The 26,631-nt window shown below is 36.3% G+C and overlaps 1 protein-coding gene across 5 annotated transcripts in view; it reads right to left on the reverse strand.

Annotated features, from left to right (window-relative positions):
- Window positions 1-26,631, reverse strand: part of LRBA (LPS responsive beige-like anchor protein) — a 368,498-nt gene that overhangs the window by 291,178 nt on the left and 50,689 nt on the right. For 4 of the 5 annotated variants that reach the window (XM_063156757.1, XM_063156759.1, XM_063156760.1 and 1 more), the window contains exons 13-28: window positions 26,396-26,564; window positions 24,873-24,952; window positions 23,509-23,571; window positions 21,616-21,713; window positions 19,350-19,442; window positions 18,450-18,558; window positions 17,834-17,915; window positions 16,075-16,198; window positions 15,625-15,817; window positions 5,053-6,078; window positions 4,517-4,606; window positions 4,075-4,250; window positions 2,737-2,890; window positions 2,148-2,328; window positions 768-895; window positions 358-465 (exon numbers count right to left, since the gene is read on the reverse strand). In XM_063156757.1, the coding sequence (XP_063012827.1) occupies window positions 358-465; window positions 768-895; window positions 2,148-2,328; window positions 2,737-2,890; window positions 4,075-4,250; window positions 4,517-4,606; window positions 5,053-6,078; window positions 15,625-15,817; window positions 16,075-16,198; window positions 17,834-17,915; window positions 18,450-18,558; window positions 19,350-19,442; window positions 21,616-21,713; window positions 23,509-23,571; window positions 24,873-24,952; window positions 26,396-26,564 (2,874 nt within the window). The remainder of the gene's footprint in view (window positions 1-357; window positions 466-767; window positions 896-2,147; window positions 2,329-2,736; window positions 2,891-4,074; window positions 4,251-4,516; window positions 4,607-5,052; window positions 6,079-15,624; window positions 15,818-16,074; window positions 16,199-17,833; window positions 17,916-18,449; window positions 18,559-19,349; window positions 19,443-21,615; window positions 21,714-23,508; window positions 23,572-24,872; window positions 24,953-26,395; window positions 26,565-26,631) is intronic. The other variant, XM_063156761.1, reaches the window with a different exon arrangement.

Genomic DNA, 26,631 nt, shown 5'->3' on the forward strand with positions numbered 1-26,631 from the left:
TTGAAGAATGTGACTTCTTCAAAACGTACATAAATACATAAATGATACATAAATACCTTGTCTATGAACATATTTGTACTAAACACAACATAATTAATATACAACTGGCAGAATTCCACAAAATCAATTCTTAGGAAAAACAAAGAGCCAGATGAGGAAACAGTTGGGTATCACCTCTCCCTCCTCCCAATCCCAAACACTACAACAGCTGCAGAGTATTGCAAGTCCCTAATTACTGTGAGCAGTATTCCCTTTTTGTACATCCAATTTAGCCAAACTCTGTAACAGAGAGGAAGCATTTAGCAAACAGAGACAAGCAGAAATGCAGCTACAAAGAAGAGGACATTATTGACTTACTATATCTCTGAACACCACTGCTCGGAGGCGATTAATATCCATATCCTGCAGAAGTCTGTCATGGTCCCGTATGGGAGAAATGCCACCAGTCACAATGTCCACTGGACTCTATTAAAAAAAAAATTGTTTAAGATCCTCTGTTTAAAAGCATTCTACCAAGAATTATGAAGCGTTATAATCACTCACTGTGCATCATACTGTCATAACTAGAGCAGAAAGATCAGATATGCATTTACTCTTTAAAGGAGAAAAAATCTGGTCATTTCTTGTGACAGATTTAATTTCCAGCATGTGTACCACCCTACTTCAGGTCTGTTAAAATATCAGTGGCACAGGTACAAATTTAAAAACTTATCCCTCTGTACAGACATTATTGACTTCTGTGTTTCTGCATGTGGTCTTAAACTTGCCTTTGCTGCAGACTTTACTGATCCTATAAAGCCTTGCACTGCTTTTTGGTTCCTCCCAGTTTCTCCAACAGGCTTCATCTGTGCATGCTGCTGACACTCCAAGCAATTTCTTACTGCTACTGCACATACTTGAAGGGAAAAGAAACATTAAGAGTTACTCTGAGAAACAGTACAGTTCTATAGTTCCTTACAGAAATGTATAACACAATTCTGTTTACCACTTAAAACTAAAAAGTTGACGCACATCAGTAAAATACTTTGCTTCTGTAAGTTTTAAACAGTTGCAAACCAATGCTCAAAATTCTTTAATAATTTATAACTAATAATGAATGCTAAACTAATAGAACATATAGGCTGTATCTAATGGATACTTGAGTAAAATGAGTATCCCTCACTGCAATTTTACCATGCATACAACTACAGGGTGGGTAGGGTGAAGACAGCTAAATTTCACAAATTTGCAAGGGAGAAGACAAGTGATAGACCAGCAAAACAAATGGCAACGTTGGCTTCACAATACTCTGTTACTCTTGGACTAAATGTTCTGAAGTTACACAACTGCTGGGGTTTTTTAGCTGCACATTTTTGCCCTGTTTCATCTTCTAATATTTATTTTCAAATGAAAAAAGAACTACCCCACCTCTATACCTGTTTGCATCCCATAAATCTTGCTCTACCTGCACAAAGTTTTAATTGCCTAGAAAGGGAGAGGAAGGCTAGTTACTGTTGAGGTTCTGAGCTGCTCTGGCACTCATGCAAATCAAACTTTTCATTATAAAAAGTCTTATGGCATGCAGCTAAGCATGAATTCTCTACTCCTGTATGAACTACCTGGACCCTGCTATGATCTTATATGTTCCCATTTTCAGAAGATTTGTTACTTTCTTAGGTAACAAATCATTTTCTTTCAATCCAATTTGAAGAAGCATACTGTAAATAATAGGATAAAATTATTGCCCAATTTGAATCCTTCGGAAATTTACACTTCTAGTTTTCACCATACCTTCATATACTGACCTTCAAGTGTTCAACCTCTTATCTAAGTATTGCAAAGTTTCGTTTTCTTATATAGTACAAGATTACTGTTCTTAAGGCTGCTATTTGCTCAGCCTTGATTATTTGGGGAACTTTGGCAAAAGAAATATCCTCATGGATAAAATGAAAACAAACTACCAAACAATTTATATTACTTACACTTTTAGAGAGGAATATGTATATATGCATTGCAGTATACAGTAAAACCGTAGAAGATCTTAATGCTTGATTATGTTTAATCTTGATTTAACAAAACAATGGACAGGAGCAAAAATAAAGCTCACAGCTGCTAACTGTTTAGTAACGGCAAGGTCCTATGCTCATTAAGTGGCTTTATTTTCTTACCCAGACGAAGACATTGTCGCAGAATTCCTCCAGATGACATATTTTTCTCAGACTCAATTTCAGTGAAACCAAGAGAGCTTGCAAAAATTAGCACATCCACAAGGTTGATTAATCTCTGGAGAAATGTTAAAGATGCTTCTACTGAAAGTCCTTGAGTTGGCTCAATATTCTCCAATTCATGCTACACAGAGAAAAATTGAAAGCAACATTTACTTCTTCACAAAGATAATATTCCTGCACGCTAAATGAAGAAAAATGTGTGCTGGAAGTCCACTATCAGTCACATTCAAAAGTAATAATCATTCATATTCTAGGAACAATCATTATTATTGGGATTTAACCCCATTCCAGATCACTGTGGGGCAACAAAGGCAGGAAAATTTTTAATGTCTTCAGGCAAAGAAGGAAAGCACCTAATTTATCTTAAGGAAAAGTGTGGAGGCAGCAAAGGGAGGAAAGGGATGCCTGTGCAAACACCCCACCTGCACTTCCACTTCCCAAAAGGACAGATATAACAATTAATGCACTCCATAAAAAAAGGCATCCTCCCACAAGTGAGGAATTTTCAAATAAAAATGGAATTCCTTACAGTAGCAGATGTGGCAGCAGAAAGCAATGGCAAGATACCACCACAGGCCATGATCATGTTGTCCATCACTTGAGAGATGAGGTGGATCGTGTTGTGCACAAACACCACATTGTCACTGCTATTCACAAAGTCCATCACAGTTTTTGTAGAATGGCTGTCCCAAAATTAAAAAAAAAAAAAAAAGACATTCAGAATAGAGTCTTATTTTTGGGGTATTTTTAAAAACTCCTGTTTTCACAAAACTAAAACCAAACACTTAGCAGTGGGGAATCAAATAACTCATGACTTAAGGGTCAACTGGTGCATCACAATCTAAACCTAAAACAACATTTGTTTTCTGTTCATAAACTGCTCAATATGACAGGTTGCTAAAAACACCAATATGATTGCTAATCCTCATTTGTATAAAGATACATTATAGGCTGGTCTATGACTGCTTGCTAGCAAGGAAACAGAATAAAGTCTCCTGGAACAGAGAACTAGATTTGAACTTAAATCTTTGGAAAGCTAAAGAAAATTCTAAGGATTTCTCAGAGAAATTAAAAATCAACAAAGTACAAAAACTTAAGCAAAAACTTTTCAAAACAGAGGCAAAAATAGAAATATATTTTAGCTATATCTGATGATTACCAGATAGGTTAACTTAAACATATCCTAAAAATTACAGTCAGATTCAAATTCACTTCAGTTTAAATTGTTCTAATCACTTACCTACACTATTTCTTCATACTGACATTCCTTTTTATCAGGTCAGAACACCAGTATGGTTCAATTTTAATTTTACACTCATGACTACAAGCTAACAATGGACCCTGCCCTCTTATTTCAGTTATTAAACCTTAAAATTACATAGCAGAATTACTGTTGCATTCAAAGATCTTCATTATTACGTTCCAGATCCCTGTTAGAAGTTAATCTTCAAATTAACATCTTTGGGTTCACAGAACCTTATCAAAGCAGCAGTATGTGTGAATGCAGAAGCAAGACATACTATTTTGGATATATTATCTTTCTTATCCACATTTAGATAAGAAGACACAGGCCCTTAAATACATTAGGAAAATTAAAATCTTAGCTGAATAAAAATCAACAGCAAGACGGCCACTGACTTATATGTAGCCAGGATTTCAGTCCAAACCTGTGTGTTGGTCCTGAACCAATATACAGTTATGTCTGTAAAGAGTCTTAAAAAAAATCTGAGAATAATTTAGTGTAGGTAACAAAATAAGTCAGGCTATTGAATAATGAGTAAAACACCAGATGTCCATGAGTCTAAGTCAATGAACCCCTTGTAAGCGAACCCAGTGTGGATCATTCCACATAAAGCCCAGGATGTACCTTCTCCACATCTGGATATCTGTTTCTATGGAGAAGAGCAGGTCTGTGAGCAGGCGCTGGTGCATCAGGGACCACTTGAACTCGGGAATACGGAACACAGCTGACCTCGTGTCCCTCCTCTGCCCGTCCGATGGAGCAGCCAGCTCCTGTCCTGAGGAAACCTGCTGCCTCGAGGGCTGAATGCACCATTTGCAGACAAAAACGAAAACAAAACACAAAACCCACACTCTGGTTATTAGCTCCCATGGCACAAACTGAAATGCATCTAATAGACTTGAGATTCTGGATATCCAACAAGTCCAGACTGTGTACATGGTTCCAAATAAAGCTAAAACTATTACACAAATGCTATTTAATGGATATACCAAAACTACAAACTAGGGTACAGCTGTACTACCACACCTGCCAGTCTAGCTATTCACAAGCAGCCACCCAACCTTACCAGGGGGGGAGAATATGTTGTTGTAGACAGTGGCTTTCCTCCTTTAAGGAAGAATGGTGCGGATTGAAGAGCATCCATTAGGAAGTATCTCTGCAGAAGGGAAGTACTCAGAGACATGATCATTCAACCATTAAAAGCTGGATTAGAAACTAAAGACTAGACCTGGAGCACTGCAGCACACAACAGAAGCCCAGTCTCAATTTATATTTGTACAAAATGGTAGGATGACATGATGTAGTGACAAAGCTAGCAATTCCTATAGTTTAAAACAGCTGAGATCAAGTGTTCATCTAGCCAAACACTCAGTTTATATCAGCATTCATACATGGATGTACAAAAATCTTGGAGAATTCTCAGCACACAAATTATAAGAATAATGGCTATTTTAACCCAGGGTTAAAAATTTTACAGATAACTCACAAAAATCACACACATTATAATCCCCAGAATGGTTAGGTATGCTTTCTTAAAAAAATCGTTTAAAAAACGTTCCTTTTATTTTTAAGCTAGACAGATGAAGGACAGGTAGAATTTACCTCAGGCATGGATCTGGCAGGCAGAGGTGCTTCTAGATGTGTGTTAGCTTTCAACTCCAGTCTTTCTGTATCTGATGCAACACTGGAAACATCAAGCTTGGCAATTCTTTTGTCAGGGGCTCCAGAGGGCTCCGCCACGGGTGCATTTGTGTTTTCCACAGTTGTTTTGGTTTCACTGGTAACTATGCTTCCTTCCTTCAGCTTCTTTTTTCCTGCTGAATCCGGCTGAGTTACTACTTCTGGAACTGCAGAACTCACTGTCTCTGGCAAAGTCAGTTCTTGTTTCTTCTCATCCACACCTTCAGTACCCTCAGATTTTAAAAGTCCAGTTTCAGGCTGCTTCTCTGTTGTTTCTTCCTGCTTTGTCACTTGGCTTGCATTAGAGCCACATTCCTTGTTCCTTTCTGCAAGCTCTTCTGAAGGCAAAGGCAAACTACTTTCATCTTTCAAATCAACAAAGTCATCTTCATCTTCCACCTCTACTGCTGATTTTTCCAGTCCTTCTAGACTTGTGGGAATTCCTCCTTCCACAGGAGTTTGCATGGCTAAAGAAGCAGTAGTGACAGCAACTGTTTCTTCCACAAGCTCATCAGCTTTGCTAGAATCCTCAATTGCTTCAGCTATTCCAGTACTGATTTCTGAGACATTGGGCTTTTCTGGTTCTGGTTCTGGAGAAAATTCCACACAAGGCACTGCTTTTAAATCCTCTGTAGTACCCACATCCTCGCCCTCTAATTCCTCCTTATGATTAGACACTGAATTAGTTTGTTGGCCACCATCTGATGAGTTTTCTTTCTCTTTTTTTTCAGTTCTGCGCTCTGTATCACCATCAGTAATGCAGGAAGGAGCAGCAGCATTTTCTTTTAACTCCAAAGACTGCTGCTTTCCCTTGGTTTCAGCTTCTTTGCTAATCCCAGAGATTGTTCTAATTGGAGTTGAAGAATGTACTCCACTCCCTTCACCTCCTTTCTCTTGGTACTCCTTGTACATTTGAGAAAGACTCTCTTTGTGCATTTCAAAAGTTACCTAAAAAAACAGAGTTCAAAGGACATTAAAAACTACATAGTAATGACTGTTTTCTTGAGAAAAAAACAGAAAACCAAAATCAATGCTTAAATCACAAATTTATATTGGATTCTGTCCTTTTCATTAAGAAAATCTGCACATTAGCTTTCACTTGAACTGACAGCAAGGTTTTATTACATGTACGTGTTTTTCATGGCTAAAAGGAAGAAAGAAAAGTAAAGTCAATGTCAAAAAAACCCTAACTAGCCTGATCCAAAGGATATCCTAAGCATAAGATCCACAGAATTTACTAGATTTGAAAACATCAATATTTTTGTGAAGGAGGAGGCTGTGACAAGTAGCAGAGCTTTCATATCCTTTTAGCACCTTTAGTATGTTCCAAATTCCACAAAGATACATAAACTTTTGAAAATTTTACACTAAAAAGTACAATGTCACAAAGTCAGAGCACCTAACAAAGCCAGAATCCTGTGGATCCCCAAATGATACCAAGAATTCCCCAGACATTTCCTTTGGTGAGTGCTATTCACCCTATCTCAGCCTGAGAAAAGCTACACAAGTGGATTCAAGTGAAGATTTCTCTACTCCTTAGCTGAAAATATAATTGTTGTTTCTAGGTATTTTTAAAAAAAATCCAGATAGAAAAATTCTTTATACACACACTAATAAAACTCATTTGCCCAAATAAATAGCTGTGTTTTTAAAAATAAAATACCACTAGCCTAACTTAAGTTTTTATTACACTGTTATTCAATTAAGTTTATCCATACCTTTTCATTTAGACTTAGATTTATATTCCGTAACACAAGTGTTTATTTATCTTTAAGCTCAGTTCTCAAAATTTTCCCAACATAAGCTCCACCTGAGGGTTGTTTCCTTTAAATCATTTTCTGTATCATAAACATTTTCCATAAGCAAAGTAGAGCAGTGCATTCCTCTAAATATACAAACACACATTTTCCTATTCTCTTACATACTCAGCTCATTCATTTGAATCTCATCTAAAAATTCTGTGTACATAGTATTCAAAGATATGATTATTCAGTGGGAATATCTTCCCTTAAGGCAACATAGAGGAGTGAAAAAATAATTTTTTAGATTAAAAATAGACTAGAAATTACAGCTAAAAAATCAGAGATAAGCAAAGACAGAGCAAAGACAAAAATTATTTTTGGCAGGTTCTGATGTCAGTGTTTAGCTTTTTAACTATTTACTCCATAAATCAAGTATATTCAAGTACGGCAGGAGCAATGCACTATTTTAACATGACCTGAACCATATTATTCATTCAAGTTGATTTAATTGAAATTTTAGTGTCTAGAAACAGAAGTGGGATATCTCACTCTGCTTGTTTAAAAAAAGAAAACAAAAAAGAGTCTGCACATAGTTTTCATTCATTCAGTTATGTACAAAAAAAAAGTGCGAATGATTACAACTGATTGAAAGTTCATCCAATCAAAATGGATCCATAAATTATTTAATTCTAGGATTTTGCTAAAAAGAGCATGTGAGGGGCATTATTACTTTGGAAATACTTTCTGAATTGTACCACAATCAGAATGTTGAAGGCAACACAAAATAGATCATGCTAATAAGCTGTCCCTTGCATTTTTCACTTATTTTCCAAAATATGATTAGGCAAATCTGCTACTTCAGGTCTAATCGCTGCTTTTCTGAAGAAGGAATCTTACTTAACAACTTGAACTTATCTCCAGTTACCTTTACCTCTTCTCTCTCTCCCTGTTGCTTCCTGCATTTCCAAAACTACTAAAAAGCTTTGTCCCAGCAAGCACTAAAGAGACATTTAACAAATGAAAATGACATTGCTTGATTTCAGCACAACTTACATGTACTTGCCAGAAAGCACACTGCCCCACAATATTTAACAGTGTGAACATCCGTATTTTCATGCATCATTCCAGGGTAAATCTCATTAAACTCATATGTAGGAGTAAAAGCTACAAAGTTTGTAGCTTCCTACGAACACAGCCTGTAGGGCTGCCAACTACTTTTGGAGAAATGGGCAGTCAGCTGTATCTCAGTTGGTACAACCTGGGACCTACTCTGTCACTACAATGCTTTTCTTCTAGTGTGCTACCAAGCCCTATCCTCCTAACAACAACCCATTGCAGCTTCCAATTTTTCCTTAGCAGCCAAACTGATCACCTGGTTCACAGCCTTAAATCAACTTTGCTTGAAAATAAGTCAAAATCTGTTCTCCATGAGTCAGGACTGTAAGCTTGCTTTTTACTCTTCTCCCTCCCCTCAGAATCCTGAACTCCACCAACTCATGGTCACTGCAGCCAGGGCTGTCTCTGACCTCCACATTTCCAACCACGTTGGAATTTAGGGTATAGGGAATATGGTATGGTCAACATCACAAACACAATGTATGGTAAGGGGATGCAATACCATTTCACAACTAATTTCATCTGAAATCTGGAACAATGCTTTGGAAGACAATACAGAGCAATACTGAAAATGAAACTGTGCACTGCAGGATTTTTAATTGCTAACAAAAACAAATAGAAAAAAAGACCAGCAAGAAGGTCAATAATGACAATTTGTCTTCACAGATGGGTAATGTAAACTTATGAGCAAATAAATCCAAGCAAAATCTGATAAGAACCTACACTGATTTCAGAACAATGCAAGAAACTCTAAGGAGAGAAACACTGGTGAAGAAAATTAGGCAGTAGGGAACTAAAGGAAAACATCACTCCTAAAAAAATCCAAAATCCACTCAAAGAGGATAGCAATTTCTAGTTTGACCATAACCATCAACAAGAATTCATGTTACAATGTATTAAATACTGTCCTTTAAATAAAACTCAAAATACAAAGGCACAGAATTAGAGAGACCACATGAAACAGTATTTTACTAACATCCATTTTGCATCTGGCGGTTTCTTATATAACAAAAGGATACTAATTTCAAAAATTCTGCTTTGTAAAATCCAACTTTTCAACAAGGCTGTATAAACACTTCTTATCAATGTATCAATCTGTAATTCGGTTTGACGGGAAACCAGGAAATTGTGGTACTACAACAGAGGCACTAGACAATTCTTGCCCCACAACTTCTATTGCATGATGTGGCATTTATGAAGGACACAAGTACACAAAGCCAAACTATACATACAAAACAAAACACTTAAGGTTAACAAAATCAGTACCAACAAAAACTTAAGAAATTATGATTACTAAAAGCAAGTGCACAGAGTACATAAAGATATTAAAGATTAATAAACACAAGGATCTGCAAGCACGCAACAATTTACAAGACAACTGCTACCTTGAAGAACCTTGAATGTACATAAGCAATTTTTTATTTTCCTTAAGGCATTTGCAACTGTAAAGCTGATAATACAAAATTAATTACCAGAAATTGTTCAAATTAGTGAGCTAAAAGGCCAATCATTAATCTTCCCCATCATTTGATGGCTAATCCATAGCTGTCTGCAATGCTTGGAATGCATCTCTACGCACCACCAGCTGAAGACACTTGTAAGCTAATAACTGCAGCATTTGCCTTAGCCGTTAATTTTAGCTTAATTTGACATCCAACATTTACTAATTGCCAAGGAGAAAAATTAGCATACAGCAATGAGAAAGGGTAAGATGATTGACATTTGCTTTAAAGAACTTTGAGAAAATACTGTAACTATACGTTCAGATTTTTTGCCTTTTCTTTCCATTTTCAGGTGGGCAATTTCATAGAGTAGAGAGAGGAAAGGAATATCTTGCCAGACAGGTCAGACAATTCCTCATAGAGTCTGCTCAGTGCAAATCAGCTCCTGTGCTGGTTAAAATAAACTCTTCATAATAAATGAATAAACTCTTCATAATTCCAAAAAGCATCACAACTTTTTGAATCTTAAATAGGATTTTACTGACCTGCTTTTTCCACTTCTCCTCTACTAACACTGTTTCATAAGTGTAATCCAATCTCCAAGCACAAACAGGCCTGTTTAGGCAGGAGACACTACTATTACAGATATCAAAACTAATTTCCAACTCAGCAGAGGAAAAGATACAAAGGTACTGTGTGCACCACACACTGAGTTACAGTCTGTAACCCACTGACTTAAGGAATCTCTGGGCTATTTCTGAGTGGTTCACAGATGGAAGCTAAGCAAAGCAAGTTCAAATATACTTTGCAGGGTAAGAGGTTTCTAAAGGAGGAGTCTAAACTTCCACCAGAAACACATTCAATGATGTACAAGGTGCAGGGAAACCACTGCTCCAAGATGGTCTGCTGTTCCTGTACCTTGCATTTTCACCTAAGTAGCAAGAGTTCTGCCTTTTTTTTTACTCATCTTGAGAAAAAAAATAATTTCTAGAATTAGAAAGCAAGTACTAGTCAATATAATTCATAAAAGTCTGCTTTTCTGAGGGAGAATTTTATGCATGTTACAGCATTTTACCTCAAGTCATGTAACAGCTTACTGTTACATCATCATACAACAACAAACTCAAACCGCATATTGAACATGTATTAGCTCATTTTCACTAAGGAAATTATCACTTTTAATGAGTTTAAATTGCAAGACACAAGCACACACTATCATACAAGATATGTATTTTCTCACTATGTCAATCCCTGCCACAGTTCAGGGGACTGTCAAACCCTATCTGTACATATTTGATATTTAGCTATTAACAAAAATATTCTGTAACTAAATTCAGCATTTATCACCCCATTGTTGCAATGCCCAGCGACAGGTTTTATGCACTGCTCACTTCTGCCATCCTTTTCCACTATCTCCATATATTGTTGCCAGCCCTAAAGCAAAGATTCCACATCCATAATTTCAAAGAATGGCCAGGAGATCTAATTGAGGCCCCACAATGTGAGCAGAGGTAGCTGCAATTATGGAGGAGGATTGCTTCACACTGCAGCAATAGCAAAGAAAGCCACTTACAATTCTTGAGGCTGCAGACACATGTCCCATCTTCCATGCTTTTTTTATACCAAGTCATAGAGATAAGAATCCTCTCTCTCCTCAAACTTCTTTACTTAGGAAGACTATTTCAGAGCTACTGGCCTCTTCATACACCAGATCTCTCTGCTGCTAATGTTTCCATAATTCTTTGTTTTGAGAGCTCTGGCACTTAGAAGCAAATCTCTATTACACTCTTCTTTTAAGGCTTCTCTGCAGCTTTATAAATTCTCAGTTTACCTTGCTCCCTTCTATTCTATCCCCATTTCTTTCAGTTTGGATTAGTCAAATGTTAGCATTCTGCAGCTTTATTCATGACATTGCACTCCCTCAAGCCAAGGGAATAATGAGATGGAGGAGCTCCCCATTAACATACACACTGCACGTGTAAGAGCCCATCACTGGCACACATCTCTGCCTGCAGAACAATGAAAATACATTCTTCTCCCTCCAGCTATTGGTTAGAGAAGCCTTCCCACACATCTGCTAGAGAAGAAGCTGTAAAAAGAAAACACCTCATAAAGGTGAGGGACTGCATCATCACAAGACATTTGTGCTGGGGGTGCACAGCTCTAAAGAAGGTTGAACATTACTGTCTCCAAGCTCCTTCTGCTCTCCATAACTCAGATGACAAGCTGAGAATCATTTCTACATAGAATAAGTAATATTTATTAAAAATAACTACTTACACCATTAGACTGAACATAATATTGAATGATTTCAAGGGTACTCCCAGCTTTGCTTCATTGACATATTGGGCATGGCACAAGTGACAAGCAAAAACTGGCAGTGGTACAATGACCTCTGGGCCAGGAACCTCTGCTTCCCCTCAGGGCAATGCAGATACACTTTTCAGAGGACTGAAGAACACCTGAAACCTCCAGATTTCCCTGGAGCTGAAGATCTCAGCTGTGGGAGACCCTCCTGCCCTCATGACAGGGATAAAAAACAGACAAAAGCGTCCTAAGCAAATCCTGGATGCCAACAGGATTTGGATTCCAGATTCCAATGGCCTCTTACCCTCTAAAACTACTGAGCCACATTCACTTCTCAGCAAATTAGTTTTTTAATTGCCACCATATATTAACCCCTCCACCACCTAATCTCTGCAGCTTTTGCTGGTTTTCCCTCATCAGACAGTGATGAAAGCCTGGCAAACATAGCACTCATAAATGCTCTGGGCTTCTTTTCTCCTCCCTTAAATTAAATGAGGAGGGCACAAAAGAATATGTAAATTTACTTAAAAGTCACAATGTTTATTACAACTGTACTTTAGACTGAAAACTAACAATTAGTTAGAAATACACTGTAATGTAAGGTCCCACTATTAACATTTTAAAATTATACTTCTCATTCAGATCAATGAATAAAATTCTTCCACTTAAACAGAACTGCCACTCACACATATTAACATCTCTGAGTCTTACTCACTGAAAATTTCTTGAGCTACTAAAACCAAACATAATTCTTCACCTGAATATATTTTCTTTAACAGAAAGGTAACATGAATCAACTTTTAAGTAGTAAAATATATTTAAGGGCCTGAAATAAGCAGATGTTAGTCTTCCCAGTTTAAAACATTCAGATAATTTAGGAGTGCATTGCACTGTGTAAATAATTTTATTATTTTAAAAACTGGGGAAGCTGAAAGGTTAAAGGGGAAGTTTTCCACCATTCTTTACTTGTTTCCTATTATTAACCCCCAAATCATTGGTCCTTTGTAAAAGTAACAGGACTAGACGGATAAAAATCTAAGGCTGAGTCAGCATGGTTGCAATGTTTAAAAAATAAAAGTTTTTGGATGCTTTCATAAATTCAACACTGGCCAGTCAGAACAAACTGGAGCTGTGATTTAATTTTTCCAATAGTATTTTCACTGAACTAGAAGCAACAGATTAAACACCTTTGTATACAATGGTTTAATATGTGGGAAGTATCAAAAAATAATATGGAAATTAACAATATATATGAGTAATACTAAGAAATTTGGCTTTTAAAAGGTTGCACACACCTACACACCTTCTAAATTGTGAATGCAAGGAAGCCAATGCAGTGCAATTATGCTGGAAAAGCCACTGCTGTTTATAAAACGCTGTGCAGCTGTTGGAGGAGAGGGTTACAGTGACAAACAGCTTCCCTGCTACAAAGGTGGCAGGAAATCTATCAAACTGGACAATAAAATTGCAATTGAGTTTCTTTGGCTTTTTATAGCAGCTGCATGTATCTTGATGTGTAGCTCTGCAAAACCTATCCAATTGTGTAACACTGGTCCTTTATGTACTTGTTCTTTATCATGGAATGGTGTTATAAATTAGTGGCACGAATGGCACAGAGGGTTATAAAAAGGAAAAATAAGCAGTAACCCAATACAATTAGAGAGAAATAGGAAAAACCCAAACTGGTTATTCTCTTAGCAATGTTAAAGAAATATTTTTGTTCCCATAATTCCCACATTACTTTGAAAGCATGCTAGAAATCAAAAACATCTGAGATGCACTTAGCATCGAACAATTTGCCCACTGAATTATGCCTACACCAGGTTATGTGTGAATCTGTATGAATCTCAATAGTGGTAAAACAGGACACAAGACCATTTAAAATAAGTAAAATTAACAGGATTAAAAAATCATTATAATTATCTGTTAATGTAAAAGGACATTTTTCAAGACCTTTTTTGTGATTTATCCTTATTTATGTTTATGTAACAGACAGGGAGCTCTGAAGAATCATCTAGTTTCATCTGGCTAGTAGCATGAATTGTATGTATTACTTACAAAAAAAGTTCAAATGGAAAGTGCATAATAAAGGTCAAATTTTAAAATCTTGATAATGGCACCATCATTCATATCAATATTGTCAAGTTTGGTTTTGGCTGCTTTTGCTGTTTAAATACTGTCATTTAGGCTTCTGGAACTAGTATTAGTACTGATGGCCAAAGAAACTGAATTCCTTTAGGAGTTGTTCAATATTCCACCACCACACTCTGCCCACACTCACACACTTCCAAATGTGCCATCATTCAACTTCTTCTGAAATGGTCTGGAAGAACAGATAGATATTATACATTGACCAGAAAGTCAACAAAGTCAGACTTGGGAAAACTTACAGGGAGTTATTTCTACAACCAAGGACACCTCCCTATTGCAGCATGCCAGGAACAAAAAATGAGAAACACAGACTGAAGTAGGTCATCTTCTCATTCATGGTGTTTCACAAAAACATGCATCCCTTAAAATACAAATTAATAAACCAGACCAACATTATCTATATCTATCTATTTTTTGGTCTTTTCTAAAACTGCAGGGTTTTGTTCTTGACATTTGGCCATGGCATCACAATAAAATCTTGGGACATTTTCTCTAGGAACTTTACATCATTGATTAGCCACATTAAGTCACTGAAAAGAACGACCAAAAATCCATATAACCTTTCTGACATAGATGTTGTTTAAACGAGATTTCTGACATTACATTATCTTACAAAAGGAGTCTAGGAATAGAACTACAGATTTTAAGATAATGTGCTAGCTAATTTCTAAATTCAAGATACCAAAGCTCTGACTAAGAGTTAAAAGGTGGCCTTTTATTCATCTCTCCATCTTTCCCAAGGGACAATTCCCAGTGATTCCCAGCAATCACACACATGTTAATTATGCCAGTTTTATATAAAAGCACATTAGGGATCTTTGCTCTGGTTACAGCTTGCCAATTCACCCATGCCCTCTGCATCGTGGGGCAAAGAGAGGAAACTGGTTTTTGAAGACTGCAAAGCCAACAAAGAAGTATATTAAGAATGGTCCAACACCAAAAATGTGATCTCTGTAAGGGTTAAAGTGTGGCCCTGGGCACTTTGCACAGGAATTCCACTTAGCTAAGTAACTGTTTAATGAAGTTATTTCACCCATTTTTATTACATAGATTTTTACAACTGTCTCCCATAGCCCAACAATGCACTATGGGCCTCTGAATGCAATAAATAGAGCTGCAAAATAACAAGGTTCTTGCTGTCTGCAGAGACTGACCTTTGCTAAGAAAAAAAATTGTTCAAAATCCAAGATCTCAGAAATGCCAACAATTCCGTAGTATCATAAAGTGATCTTCTGGATTCACAGCCATCCTTTTCACTGCTTAACTGCACACATTTAGAAATAGGTAATTTATAAATTAATTCATTTTAAGTAAATATTCTGATAACCAGAATAATTCTGAGGTCCACACTGGCCTCACTCTTGTTTAGAATAAGACAGTATAAAATATCTTTTGTACTACTGTGCCTCATTCAGAGAGCCACTAATAACTTTTATGATGTTACTCTAGTTTTAAGAACAACAGACAGAACAATAACAAAGGGTAATAGTCTCATTCATGCTGCATGGATTTGCACTCTCACCTCATATTCTATGACAGTTTAACAGCAGAAGCATCTACCTTAACTTGAATTTCTTTGCTTTTTACTCATTTGTTTTACAGCCTTTTGATGTTACTAAAAGGTATTTTTGTTGATGAATAGCTCTGGTGCGCCACCTTGTGTTGCTGCTGTTACTAAAAAGCAAGACCAGCACCAAAATTTTTCAGAAATGCTCCTAAAATTTGATGAATCTCACCTTTGAATGTGTGATTGACAGTGTATCCACCCACACACGCCAGCCACCCCACTCATATTTTATTGCATGGTACAGCAAAATCCGAAATATGGTATACACCATCTCAGTTATCTTCTGCTCCTCAGAAGTCTTTGGATTAAAACAACAAAGGGAAAGCATCCACTCCTGCCAGACAGAGCACTGCAACAAACTCCTGCAAAACACACACATGCTACTGAATCAGATTATAAAATATATCTTAGAAATATATACAACAGCTAAGTCAAGAATCCAACATGCTTTAAAAAATTGCTACATGCAAAGCTTCTCTAATTTTTCATACTGACACCTTTGCTAGAGCACAGAATTTGCTGAAACAGCAATGAAGCTGTATCTGCCCTCATGAGTTTAATTTACTAGGAGACTTTGTTATTTATTTTATATAGTTGTGCATAAAACAAGCCATCTTACCTCCTGTTTTCTCTGCTGTTGTTAAACAATTTAATCATATCTGAGAGAAAGGCTCGCCGCACCTCCAGAGTTTCTGGACACTGTGGAGAATTACGGATCAGGATTGCAATAACCTTCAAAATCTCTGAAAAACAGTTCATGAGTAACAAAATATTAGAACTAAGCACAGCATAAAACACAAGGCCTCTTTCAACAGTGTTTGCACAAGGAAAGGGACACCACATAAAAAAGTTTTATACTGAGAAAAAGCGCATCTCTATTGGAGAAGCAGGTTTAAGTATAACAAATCCCTTCTTCCGATACTTTTCAAACCTAGTCACCCATCAGGGGGATTTGTATACCTCTAAAGAACATGGAATTCATTGAACTACCATGTTTAAGTAACACAAATATTACTGCATGACAATTGACAAGCTATCAGAATCTGTCAGAACAATTTTTACATGAGGTTCACATAAAAAAGCATCCTTCAGAAAACCAATATATGAGAAAAATGCTCTACCTTATGAGATTTTGCTCTACCTTAACAATACTGAATTTTCAAAGAATGCAACCAACTTCCAATTAAACTTATCAGTTTCCGTTATAAAAAAAAAATCATATAAAATTTTATCTCTTATTATCACAAAGTTTCCTGTGTTTTTAGGAGGTCAAAATTCAGGGTACATAGCACTTTTTGAAGTAGAGGGGCAGTGACTTTCCTTGCTACTTTAAAAGAAGTCAACTTTGTAAATGAATTAGGGTGCAATTTGAACACAGTCACTGTGATAGTTGCAGTTCATCTTGTACAACTTCTTTAAAGAGAAATTCCTTATCTGATAACAGTAATGATCTAAAAAAGGGACTCTAGAAGTCACTCTTCCTACCAGACCTACATTATTTCAGAATCAACTCAGTCCCCATATAGTCTATACTGACCACAGTAGTAACTGTCAACTCCAAAAGTCTAAGGAGAAAGCAACAGAAACATGCTAACATCTCTTGCTTCATATGAATTTACCAGAAGGAAAATGGCACAATGCAACCAGATTTATTTCCTCCATTTCTGCTTTGCTTTCTTTTCTCTTCCTCCCTTTTCCACCTGAAGTAAACTTACAACTGCGACCTACGTTTAATGACAAAGCTAGAAAAGTGAACAATCTGTTATTTCTCCAGAAAAAAGCTAACTCCCAAAACTATCATAAGTCCATTGTATTATGTACAGAACACATTAATAATGTACATAATTCAGGAAAGGAGATCAGAATTTTCTTTCAGTTCTAAAGACATCTAAAGTTTCATATCAAGATATTTCCAATAAAGTAAGCTAACCAGAACAGTGAGCAGATACATTTCTCCTATCTTCCATCTAGCATTGTCTTACTGAATTTTATTTAAGATGAAAGGTGTTTCCATATTTTAGGTAATTTAGTCTGACATCACTAAATAATGCATTCAAATTTTGCTGGAATACCTTAACATGTATTAAATCAAAGTATCCTGTGCATAAAAGTCTTGAAAAAGCATTTCATAATGTTCTGCACAGCCAAAAAAGGTGAGTTATGAACTGGAGACACATAAAATGTCTTTCAAAAAGCTGTAGAGACATACTCTGTACATAACTCCAACTAAATACAAGTAATCTGTCTTTTAAAGTGAAAAAAATGTAAAACTGAGATTAGAAGACTGATAGGTGTAATTAATAAGCTTGTACATTGGTGGGATTCTTTTAAAGCAGACTTTTCTTAAGGTAGCACTTAAAAATGTGTACCATACTTACGAGGATTTTGTATCTTCACCATTGAATCTGGGTCAGGATGTTGTTTATGTATTACTTGAGTGCAAATCTGTTCAGTCAGAATCTAGCAAGAAAAAAGAAGATGCCACATCAATGTACATGAAGAGAGCTTACTGAAAAATATTGGATGCAGCACAATCAACATCATTCTAAAAATGATCCCAAAAAATCCCCACTAACTTTCTTGATAATTTAATTCATCCTGTTTCTAAAACTCTGTAAGCTGCTTTATTCTTTTATTTCTCTCTTAAGTGCATACTGTTATTTAAAGTACACTGGAAGATGAATGTGAATCTAACCAAAGCAATTATCCTAAGGCAAGATCATTGCTATAATAAAATTCCACATCTACATGAGCATCTGGTTGAGACATACAGGTTACTCATTATCTAGAATTGTTCATAATGAGCATAACCAAGTTAAGGAGGGGATAAATCCAAAGCAGCGAGCTTTGGGCGGGGGGGAAAGCAGCATTCAGCTGCATCACACTGAGGTTTAGTGTCATCTGGAACATATCAGCAAAAATATGTAAGCAATTTTCTAACAATGTCTTACAAGTTATTAGAAAGACTGAATCCTAACTACAGTGTATGACTACCTCAAAGAGGACATTGTATGTGGTCATGGTGAATAAGCTTGTCTGAAGCATCAGCCTTTCAGCCAACAAAGAGAACAATCCATGTCCAAGCATGACTTCAGCTTTTCTCCTAAAATGGTAGAGAAAGATTAAAAAAACACGCATTCCATTTGCTTTAGGGGAGAAAAAGTTTAAAACATGTGCCTCAAGAAATATAAAATCACTGTTAAGATATTTTTCTTGTTTGTTTCTTAAGTCTTTCACTTTTGGTGAAGGAAAAGGGGAAGTGTTCAAATTCTGAAAGGACAAATCATTCCCTGAAGGCAGCCACCTTTATTCCGTAAATGAGGTCCACTCACCCATGGGCCCCAAGAGCTGAAACACAGCCTTGGGGATTTCTGGATAAACACTGAGGAGAGCACACCTTGGCCCTCACTTCACTCAAAAATGCATGGACAGCAATCTCAATAGTTATCTACTATCACAGTCAAGTCAAGACACATTAAAGCTAGTTCTCAGTAACAAGGGGTTCTGTCTCACCAGTCTAATTCTTGCTATTGATTTCACTGGAAAAGGGTCACTTCAAAAAGAAGGAGGCCATACTGCAAGTAACTATTCAATCAGCTTGATAAGGAGTGATAATGCCTGGACACTAGCTGCCAGCAACAAGCACTTCCACCATATCAAAAACACATTTGTGACAAATAGACTGAGGGGTAGTTGAAGAAGAGCAGCTCCTATTCAGTGAAGTCTATTTAGTGATTAACCTCCATTATAGCTTTTTCCCCTTTACACACAAATGTGTGTATACACACCCAATAATTTATATCCAAAACAACAAATACAATGTCTGTGTCACAACCTACCTTTACTCCTTCCTTTCTTGGGAGGTTTAGTTTTAAGACCCAAATCAGTACTTACTTTGGAGAAAGATGCTTTAAGAAATATCCCATCACTTTCAGAGCTTGCACTCTGATGCCTTCACTTTGTGATGCTAAAAGCTTGTAGACAACCCTAAGTGGAGAAAACACATTGGTCTTCTGTCAGTGTGAATAACAAATGCAGGTTTTTGCTCCTTGTAAACCTCCCATAAAAACTTCAGACATCTAAATGTATTTATCAGTTACATCCAATTTCTTTGATCACTTACTTTTTAAACAGTCAAGTGCTTAGGGCCACATCACTATCTGATTCTAGCTGGACTGTGGTTCATAGTATTCAACAGATCTTTAAATCTGTGAAATACAATTTTACTTATCTACATGGACTACTAAGCTCTTTTTAAAAAAAGAAAATATTCATGGAACAGAAGGCACAGTACTTACCCTTTACCATAAATAAGTTAAGATAAAAATTTTGAAGAAATTTGGATCATTTCACTAGGGAGAAGGAAAAAGCCTACCTCATTTAAACAATTTTGGAAAGCCTTTCCAAAACTATCCCATGTTACAATATAGCATTTTAGATCTGCAAGTTTTAGAGTTCAAAGGAATTTAAGTTTTTAGGCCTTATCTGCACATAACTGAGCACTCATCAATAGTTACGTACTTTTATTTTTATATACCCAAAAATAATTCTGAGGACATCTGAACTAAGACCCAAAAAAAAAAAAAAAAAAAAAAAAAAAAATAGTTCTATACCAGATACCAGAATTAAAGGTAAAACCAAAGGTGATTAAAAAACAGTTATGTATAACAAATAATTTATCCTGGAGAATGCTGCAACCACAGAAACTATAGAAGGAAAGAAATAAGCAAAACTTATGATGCACTGGCCATTCAAGCAATGGAATCCATTTCTCCTCTTTTCTTTACAGAATACTATCAGGATTTCCTAACTGTATAGGGGAAAAGCATTTCCTTGCTTTTTTTTTTCTGCCCCCCACTAGACTGGTTACTTTAACATTTTAATTTTAAGAGAACTCCAAATATTTATAAAGTTTTGGAAAATTACTTTTAAATTTCAAGATTATTATGCCTTAATTGCAAAAAGTAGATGTATCAAGAAGCATACAAACAATCCATTAAGTGACTGGAGACAATACCAGTGCAAGGAGCGTAACAAATGAGACAGGAAAACAAAGTGATTTCTCACTGTGGACTGACTATTCATGCTGACTTGCTCATACACTTGTTAACAAAAAATAAAAGCACCTACTGCTAGTTGTTAAATAAAACCAAATGTACTGCACTGGAGACCCAACCTGACATTCAAATACTTTAGTATTTAGAGGTCTTTATTAGTTTCCCATACGTAACACATTACCATACAAATGAAATCAAATCTGATGAAAATGGGTAAAAAGAAAAATAATCAGTCCAGCACTACAAGGGGAGAAAACAGAAACATGCCTGAATGCAGTCTCTTGAGTAAGGGCAACTGGAAAAAGAATATATATATATAAACAGGGATTAACCAATAGGTGCGACTAAATAGGTGTAAGAAACAAGACTCCGCCTTTACACAGTGAGAGAATTACTATTCCCCACATCCTTCTATGAGTTGTTCTTACATTTGTTTGCCTGTACCACTTTTTTCCCCACTGTGTTCAGGCAGGTTCCTGTTAAATTAGGAAAATTCAATACTGTGACCACCCTCTGAGAGCTACAAGACAAAAGGAGCCATAACTTAACTCCTCTAGCAGATTTCTACTTGTACAAGTAGAATTTGCTATTTCTCCTACTTTTCTCTCACGATAGTGTTCAACACTTTTTTTCTATTTGTTGGGGAAAAGATTCCAAACAGTGCATAGCACAAAGTGCTACTTTTAAACAAATAAAAAGTTTTTCTGGAAAAGTCCCACAGGAAAAAAAAATGGGCAGAGAACTAACAAGGATCAGAACACATCTGAATCAATTTTTGTCAGCCCCCTTCCAGTTGTAAGACATCTGTAAGAATGGGGGGCTGAAGACAGAGCACCATCAATGCACAGACTGAAACGGATCACTCCCTGTTTAAGTGTGACTGGCAGCTTGGAAACATTAAAAAAAACCACCTCATTGATAATAAATCCAACAGCACCTCTTGTCAAAATGAACACCTGGACCCAAAAATCTCCCAAGATGAGGAGTCTCTGACTGCAACGCACACACTGATGAGAACCATTCAGATTTCATGGGAATTCTTGCAAGCAACAGCATGGTCAAAACACTGTTTCCTTTTTCCAACTTAGAAAATTCAAACTTACTGTAATCCATTCCTCTGATCAAATGCAGGAATCATAGAACCAGGATGCTCTGACATCAGAGCAACCAGCAACTGCAAGACATCCATTAGATTGTCATCCTGTTGGATAAAAGTTACAAATTTTAATTCACAACACATTAACACCAGAACATTGTTTTGGCTAAAAGAACCACTACAAAACATTTCAAAAGTATGTGGAGATTAATAATAAACTAAGGACCAAATCACTTTGGCCAGGATCAAAAGAACTACAGCTCTAAAGGCAAGTGCAGGAGAAAACATTGCAAAAAATATACTTAATTGTTTAGGGTGAACAGTGATATATCAGTGTCTGGGATGTAAGGATTTGACAGGTAATGGAAATTTAGACCATGTTACTTCCTTCCACACACATGCTCCTCTGTTTTCATGTGTATTTCCCAATCCTCTCCTGCACGGGAGCTACAAATAAACTGCTGCACATTTTCTGGGGCACAGGGTGCTGTTTAATGAAAAGTTTCTACTCAGAAATGTCCAAATCATAAGGAAAAAAATACTACCACCTGCCACAGACAATATTTTAAATGGGTAATTCAAGTCCCTTGGTAAATTTTTCCATACTTTTAATTTAAAGCACTCTAGGCTACAGTTCATTAACTTGTTCCAAGTTCATTGTAACTAAAAATAACCTCAGAAATAACAAAATGTAACTGTCTTTTCACATACTCTGTAGTATTAAAATGAAAGTTTATTTTAAAACAAAAAGAGTCCACAAATAAAACACTGACCAACACTTTTGAACAAATACTCTGATTCTTTACTCTAGAGTACTCTGTACAAATACTCTAATATTCCATTAGAAAAATCAGTTTTACATTCTCCTGAACAACTCTGTTCACCTGATGATATTAACAGCTGACATTACAGATGCTATCACTATTTAGCCATATGAGAAGGCTAAACTTTATTTTTTTTGTTGATGTTTTTCTGAATCTACATTTAGACTGTGGGATTCAGCATTCATGGATCTTTGACACATGAGTACGCAAACTGTCACGATATTTAAAATATCACATCCTCATCTGAAGGCCATGTAAAGCTTCTGCTATTTTAGTTCACTCTTATATGGTACTAAGGGTCTTATTATTTACTCCTCCACATACAGCAGAATTGCTTGACTATGGTAATACCAAGTAGTAGTAACCAGCACAGAAAATAAAATGAAAGTATAGGTGTAAGCAAAATTCTTTAAAAATACAAAAATCTATACTGCTTGAAATGAAGTTCAATTAATTCCTTATTTTACCCATTTCAAGCACCCTTACAGAAATGAGATCAGTTAGATTTATGTCCCCATTTCCCTTGTCTTTGATGTTGCATCTGGCATAAAGTGCCTTTTCCTGGTGCTAAAATATGAAGATGCAGATGTATCAGTGGTAACCAACATTTTCTCCCAATTAAGTTTATATGCTTCTCTTAGATGCCATTAACATACATCTTTATTTTTTTAATGCATGTTTTCAATTTTATTGCTTTATTTAAGAAGCAAAATAAAAAGGAGAGGGAAAAGAAAACAAAAAATATTACTTAGGCAGCCTAAAACAAGGTTTTGACTTTTTTTAAAGTCAGTCTCACCATCTGTTTTTCTGCTTGGTAAATTGGTTTGTAGAACATAAGAAACCATTTTGACTTACTGGCTTAATGAACTTCAATCTAACATTGAACATAGTGCTTAAATCACTGCAAGAATATTGGCATATTAGCACACTACTCTAAGAATTGGACAATGTTTGCTACTTCCTCTGCAGAGCCATCTTGTGGCATAAAGGAGGTTATATCTGAAATTAGTCAAACATTTGGTCACAAACAGCACTAAGGCATTCTTCATAAACACATCCCCCAAATTAAAAATTACCTCATGTATAGTAAGCAGGTAATTGAGGATAGCCTGCAATTCATCTTCCTTTATTCCATAGTCCTTTAAAAAAAACAGGTTTTAAGTATCACCTTTTAAATAAAGAATGCTGTTTCCAAAAAAAATCATTGTTACAAGAAACGTTCATATCACAAAGCAAGTACCACACACCAAATTTGCTTTCACCTGATCCTGTAATAGCTTCATAGTTGCAAGGCAGCTCCTTCCCTGCCCCCAAAAGCACCCGCTGAATGCCATAAAAGTGTTTTAAAGTAATTTCAGCACAGGCATAAAAACAATATAGTATATGAAATTGTTAGAGTAATACATGTTAATTGATACAGTCAATTTGAACTGAGAGCTTCCTGTTAATAGAAGAATTAAATTGAGGTAGCATAAAGGACTCAAAAGCAGATCTTGGAGTTAATTACAAGCCTCTTAGCTATACCCATATCTATGTTTGGTTCTTATTTTCCACTAGAGAAGCCCATCTTCAGTTGCTATCAACTTTGAAGAAATCTCAATTATTTATGGCACCTATGCCAGCAATATGCCTTGAGGTATTTTTGTGAAAATAAAAGCCAACAGATTCCAAGAACAGGATGAGGGTTGGCAAAAGCAGGCTTCTTCACTTATAGGGCTTTTATTTTTTAAAGCAAGTCCTTCATTTCCCAAAAAGATTTTGCACCACTATGTACAAACAGAAAACTTGCCAAAGGATCAAACTCAAACTTTTTCAATGGGTGCTCTATTTATTTTTGTGCTAGTTTTGGTTGGGGTAGAATTGATTTTCAGGAGACAACACACACTGTGGTTTGGATTTGTGATGGAAACACTGTTGATAACATAGAGATATTTTTGTTATTGCTGAGCAGGGCTTACACAGAGAGAACAAAAACTTATGATAGGAAAAGGTCATGAAGAGCCTATAAGCAACAGAGCTGCTGAATTCCAATATTCCTCTAATGTCCAAGAAACAGTTATGAAACTTACTCATAGTCTTTCTTATCCTCCTCTGTCCCACTGACCCACAGCACACAGTATCAAATGTTTCTATTTAGTCTTTAGGCACTTATGACATAGCTGGCTGATACTGTTCATGTTAAAAAAAAAATTAAATACTTATTTCCCCAACAGTAAACATTTCTAAGCTACTAACAGCTCCATTTCTAATAAAAACAGCTTAAAAGGGGAAAAAAAGCATCCTTGAGCACTGCTGTCTGTGGCAAGAGCCACAACAAAAAGAAGCACCTTACACAGCTGCTTCTATTTGCTATCTCAAAATTCAACATGTTTAAAGCACGTTAGGGACTTCTTTGTGAAAGGAAACGCAAATATCCTACCCTAATTTAAAGCTATCCTACCTTCATGACTAGCTGTTTAATGAACATCAACAAAAATGCTCGCAGGGATAAAATCTCCTTCTGAGTAGGCCGTGGACCATCTACAAAAAAAAAAGATAAATAAAAATTAAAAGTCTTTATTAGCACAGCATTTTCACAAAAAGAAAAATAAAAGGCAATTTCTGGGTGAAGAAGGCACAATTCTAAGTCTTCCCAGCCTCCATTTCAGACCACAAAACACTACTGTGTTTTATCGCTTTTTACTAGCAAAATGTCTGGATAGTGAGGTTCCACTAAGGCTTCACCTAAATTCTGAAGATTTTAACATTCCCTTGTAGTGCTATAAACCAACTCCATGCAAGGAATAAGACTGATACCAGAACTTTAGGTCAGAATTGCCAGATTTCAAAATTTTGCAGTTCACAGGTTTTTCTTAAGTTCCGCCATAGCTCAAAGCAAGAGCTACATTATTATACACTGGCTAAATGCACAAAAAATCAATCTTACAATGCCATGTACATAGAGTACCTTGAAAGATATGACGTAAATTTTTAACTCAAAGTCAAAAAGAACTGGCTTCTGCCATCTCTGTGTAAAGCAGACTTCCAAAGAAACATTTTAAATACCCAGACACTCAGTAGCTCCCAGGAGAGGCAAGGTTAAAAAAACAGGTGCAACCAAGTGTCAAAGTCAAGTAAAAGCTTTGGTACAGAAAGCAAATGAAGTGCTGCAACTACATTTTGGGGGACAGTTTTTACATTTGCCTGTAGGGTCACAGTTCTCATGATCTTAATCATCACAGAAAAGCAAACCATCTAGAGAATGAAAGTGATCATATGAGTCTGGTTTTATACAGCATAGGCCCACAGGCATATTTGGTTTAAGAACAGCTATTTTCAATATAAACCAGCCTAGTCAAAATAAGCCATTAAACTGCATTACTAAGACTCTCCTACTCATCCACTTGCCTCAGGCTCAATAAATGCATTATGAAACTAAGTAAATCCACGAGGGATTAAAAAGAAAGGAGAAAACATGCATGCTTTGCTTCTTAAAGGATGAAAAATACTACAAAACAATCCTTACAGCCCTCTAACAGGCAAGGCTGGTAATTTTGAGAAGTTGGTGGCAGGAAGTCAGACACATCTAGGGAGCACTCACTCCTAGTAAATCTAGCTCTCTCCCATCTACTCTCTCTGAAATTCCAAAAATAACTGAGAAAGACCATATTCCCAAGCACAGCTCTGATGTTCCAACATCCTACCATTTCTCTGACCACGTCTGCCGAGTATCAGTTGACATAGGTGTCTGATGACAGAGGATTTTTTCACAATCTATAGCAAATCTAAGTTTGCTATAGATTGTGAAAAAAAAAATCTCTCAAGGACAAAAGCACACCACTCACTGTTACAGGGAACCCACCCCACTGAAAGGCAATTATTTCTGAAGAACTGACGGATCTCTTCTAAACATTGTATATAAAACTTTTATAAAACAAACACCAGATTGTGAGAATAAAACTCAATATACATATATGTACATACCTGTGCCCTTGGGAGTTATCCCACTGCGATCCTGAGGGTTCACCACCCAGTAATAATACTTGAGGGTGTGCATGACCAAAAGAACTGTCCCAACCCGCCGGATTGCGCCATAAATGTTAACAGTGGCAATGAACTCGGTGGACAGGTAAGTGTACAGGGTCAGCTGAACCTACACCGCCAGTCAGGAAAACAAAAAGCATCACACCTGAATTACAGCATGTCAGACAACTGAATTC

Source organism: Melospiza melodia, chromosome 5 (assembly GCF_035770615.1).
Source record: "Melospiza melodia melodia isolate bMelMel2 chromosome 5, bMelMel2.pri, whole genome shotgun sequence".
Classification (NCBI taxonomy): Eukaryota; Metazoa; Chordata; class Aves; order Passeriformes; family Passerellidae; genus Melospiza; species Melospiza melodia.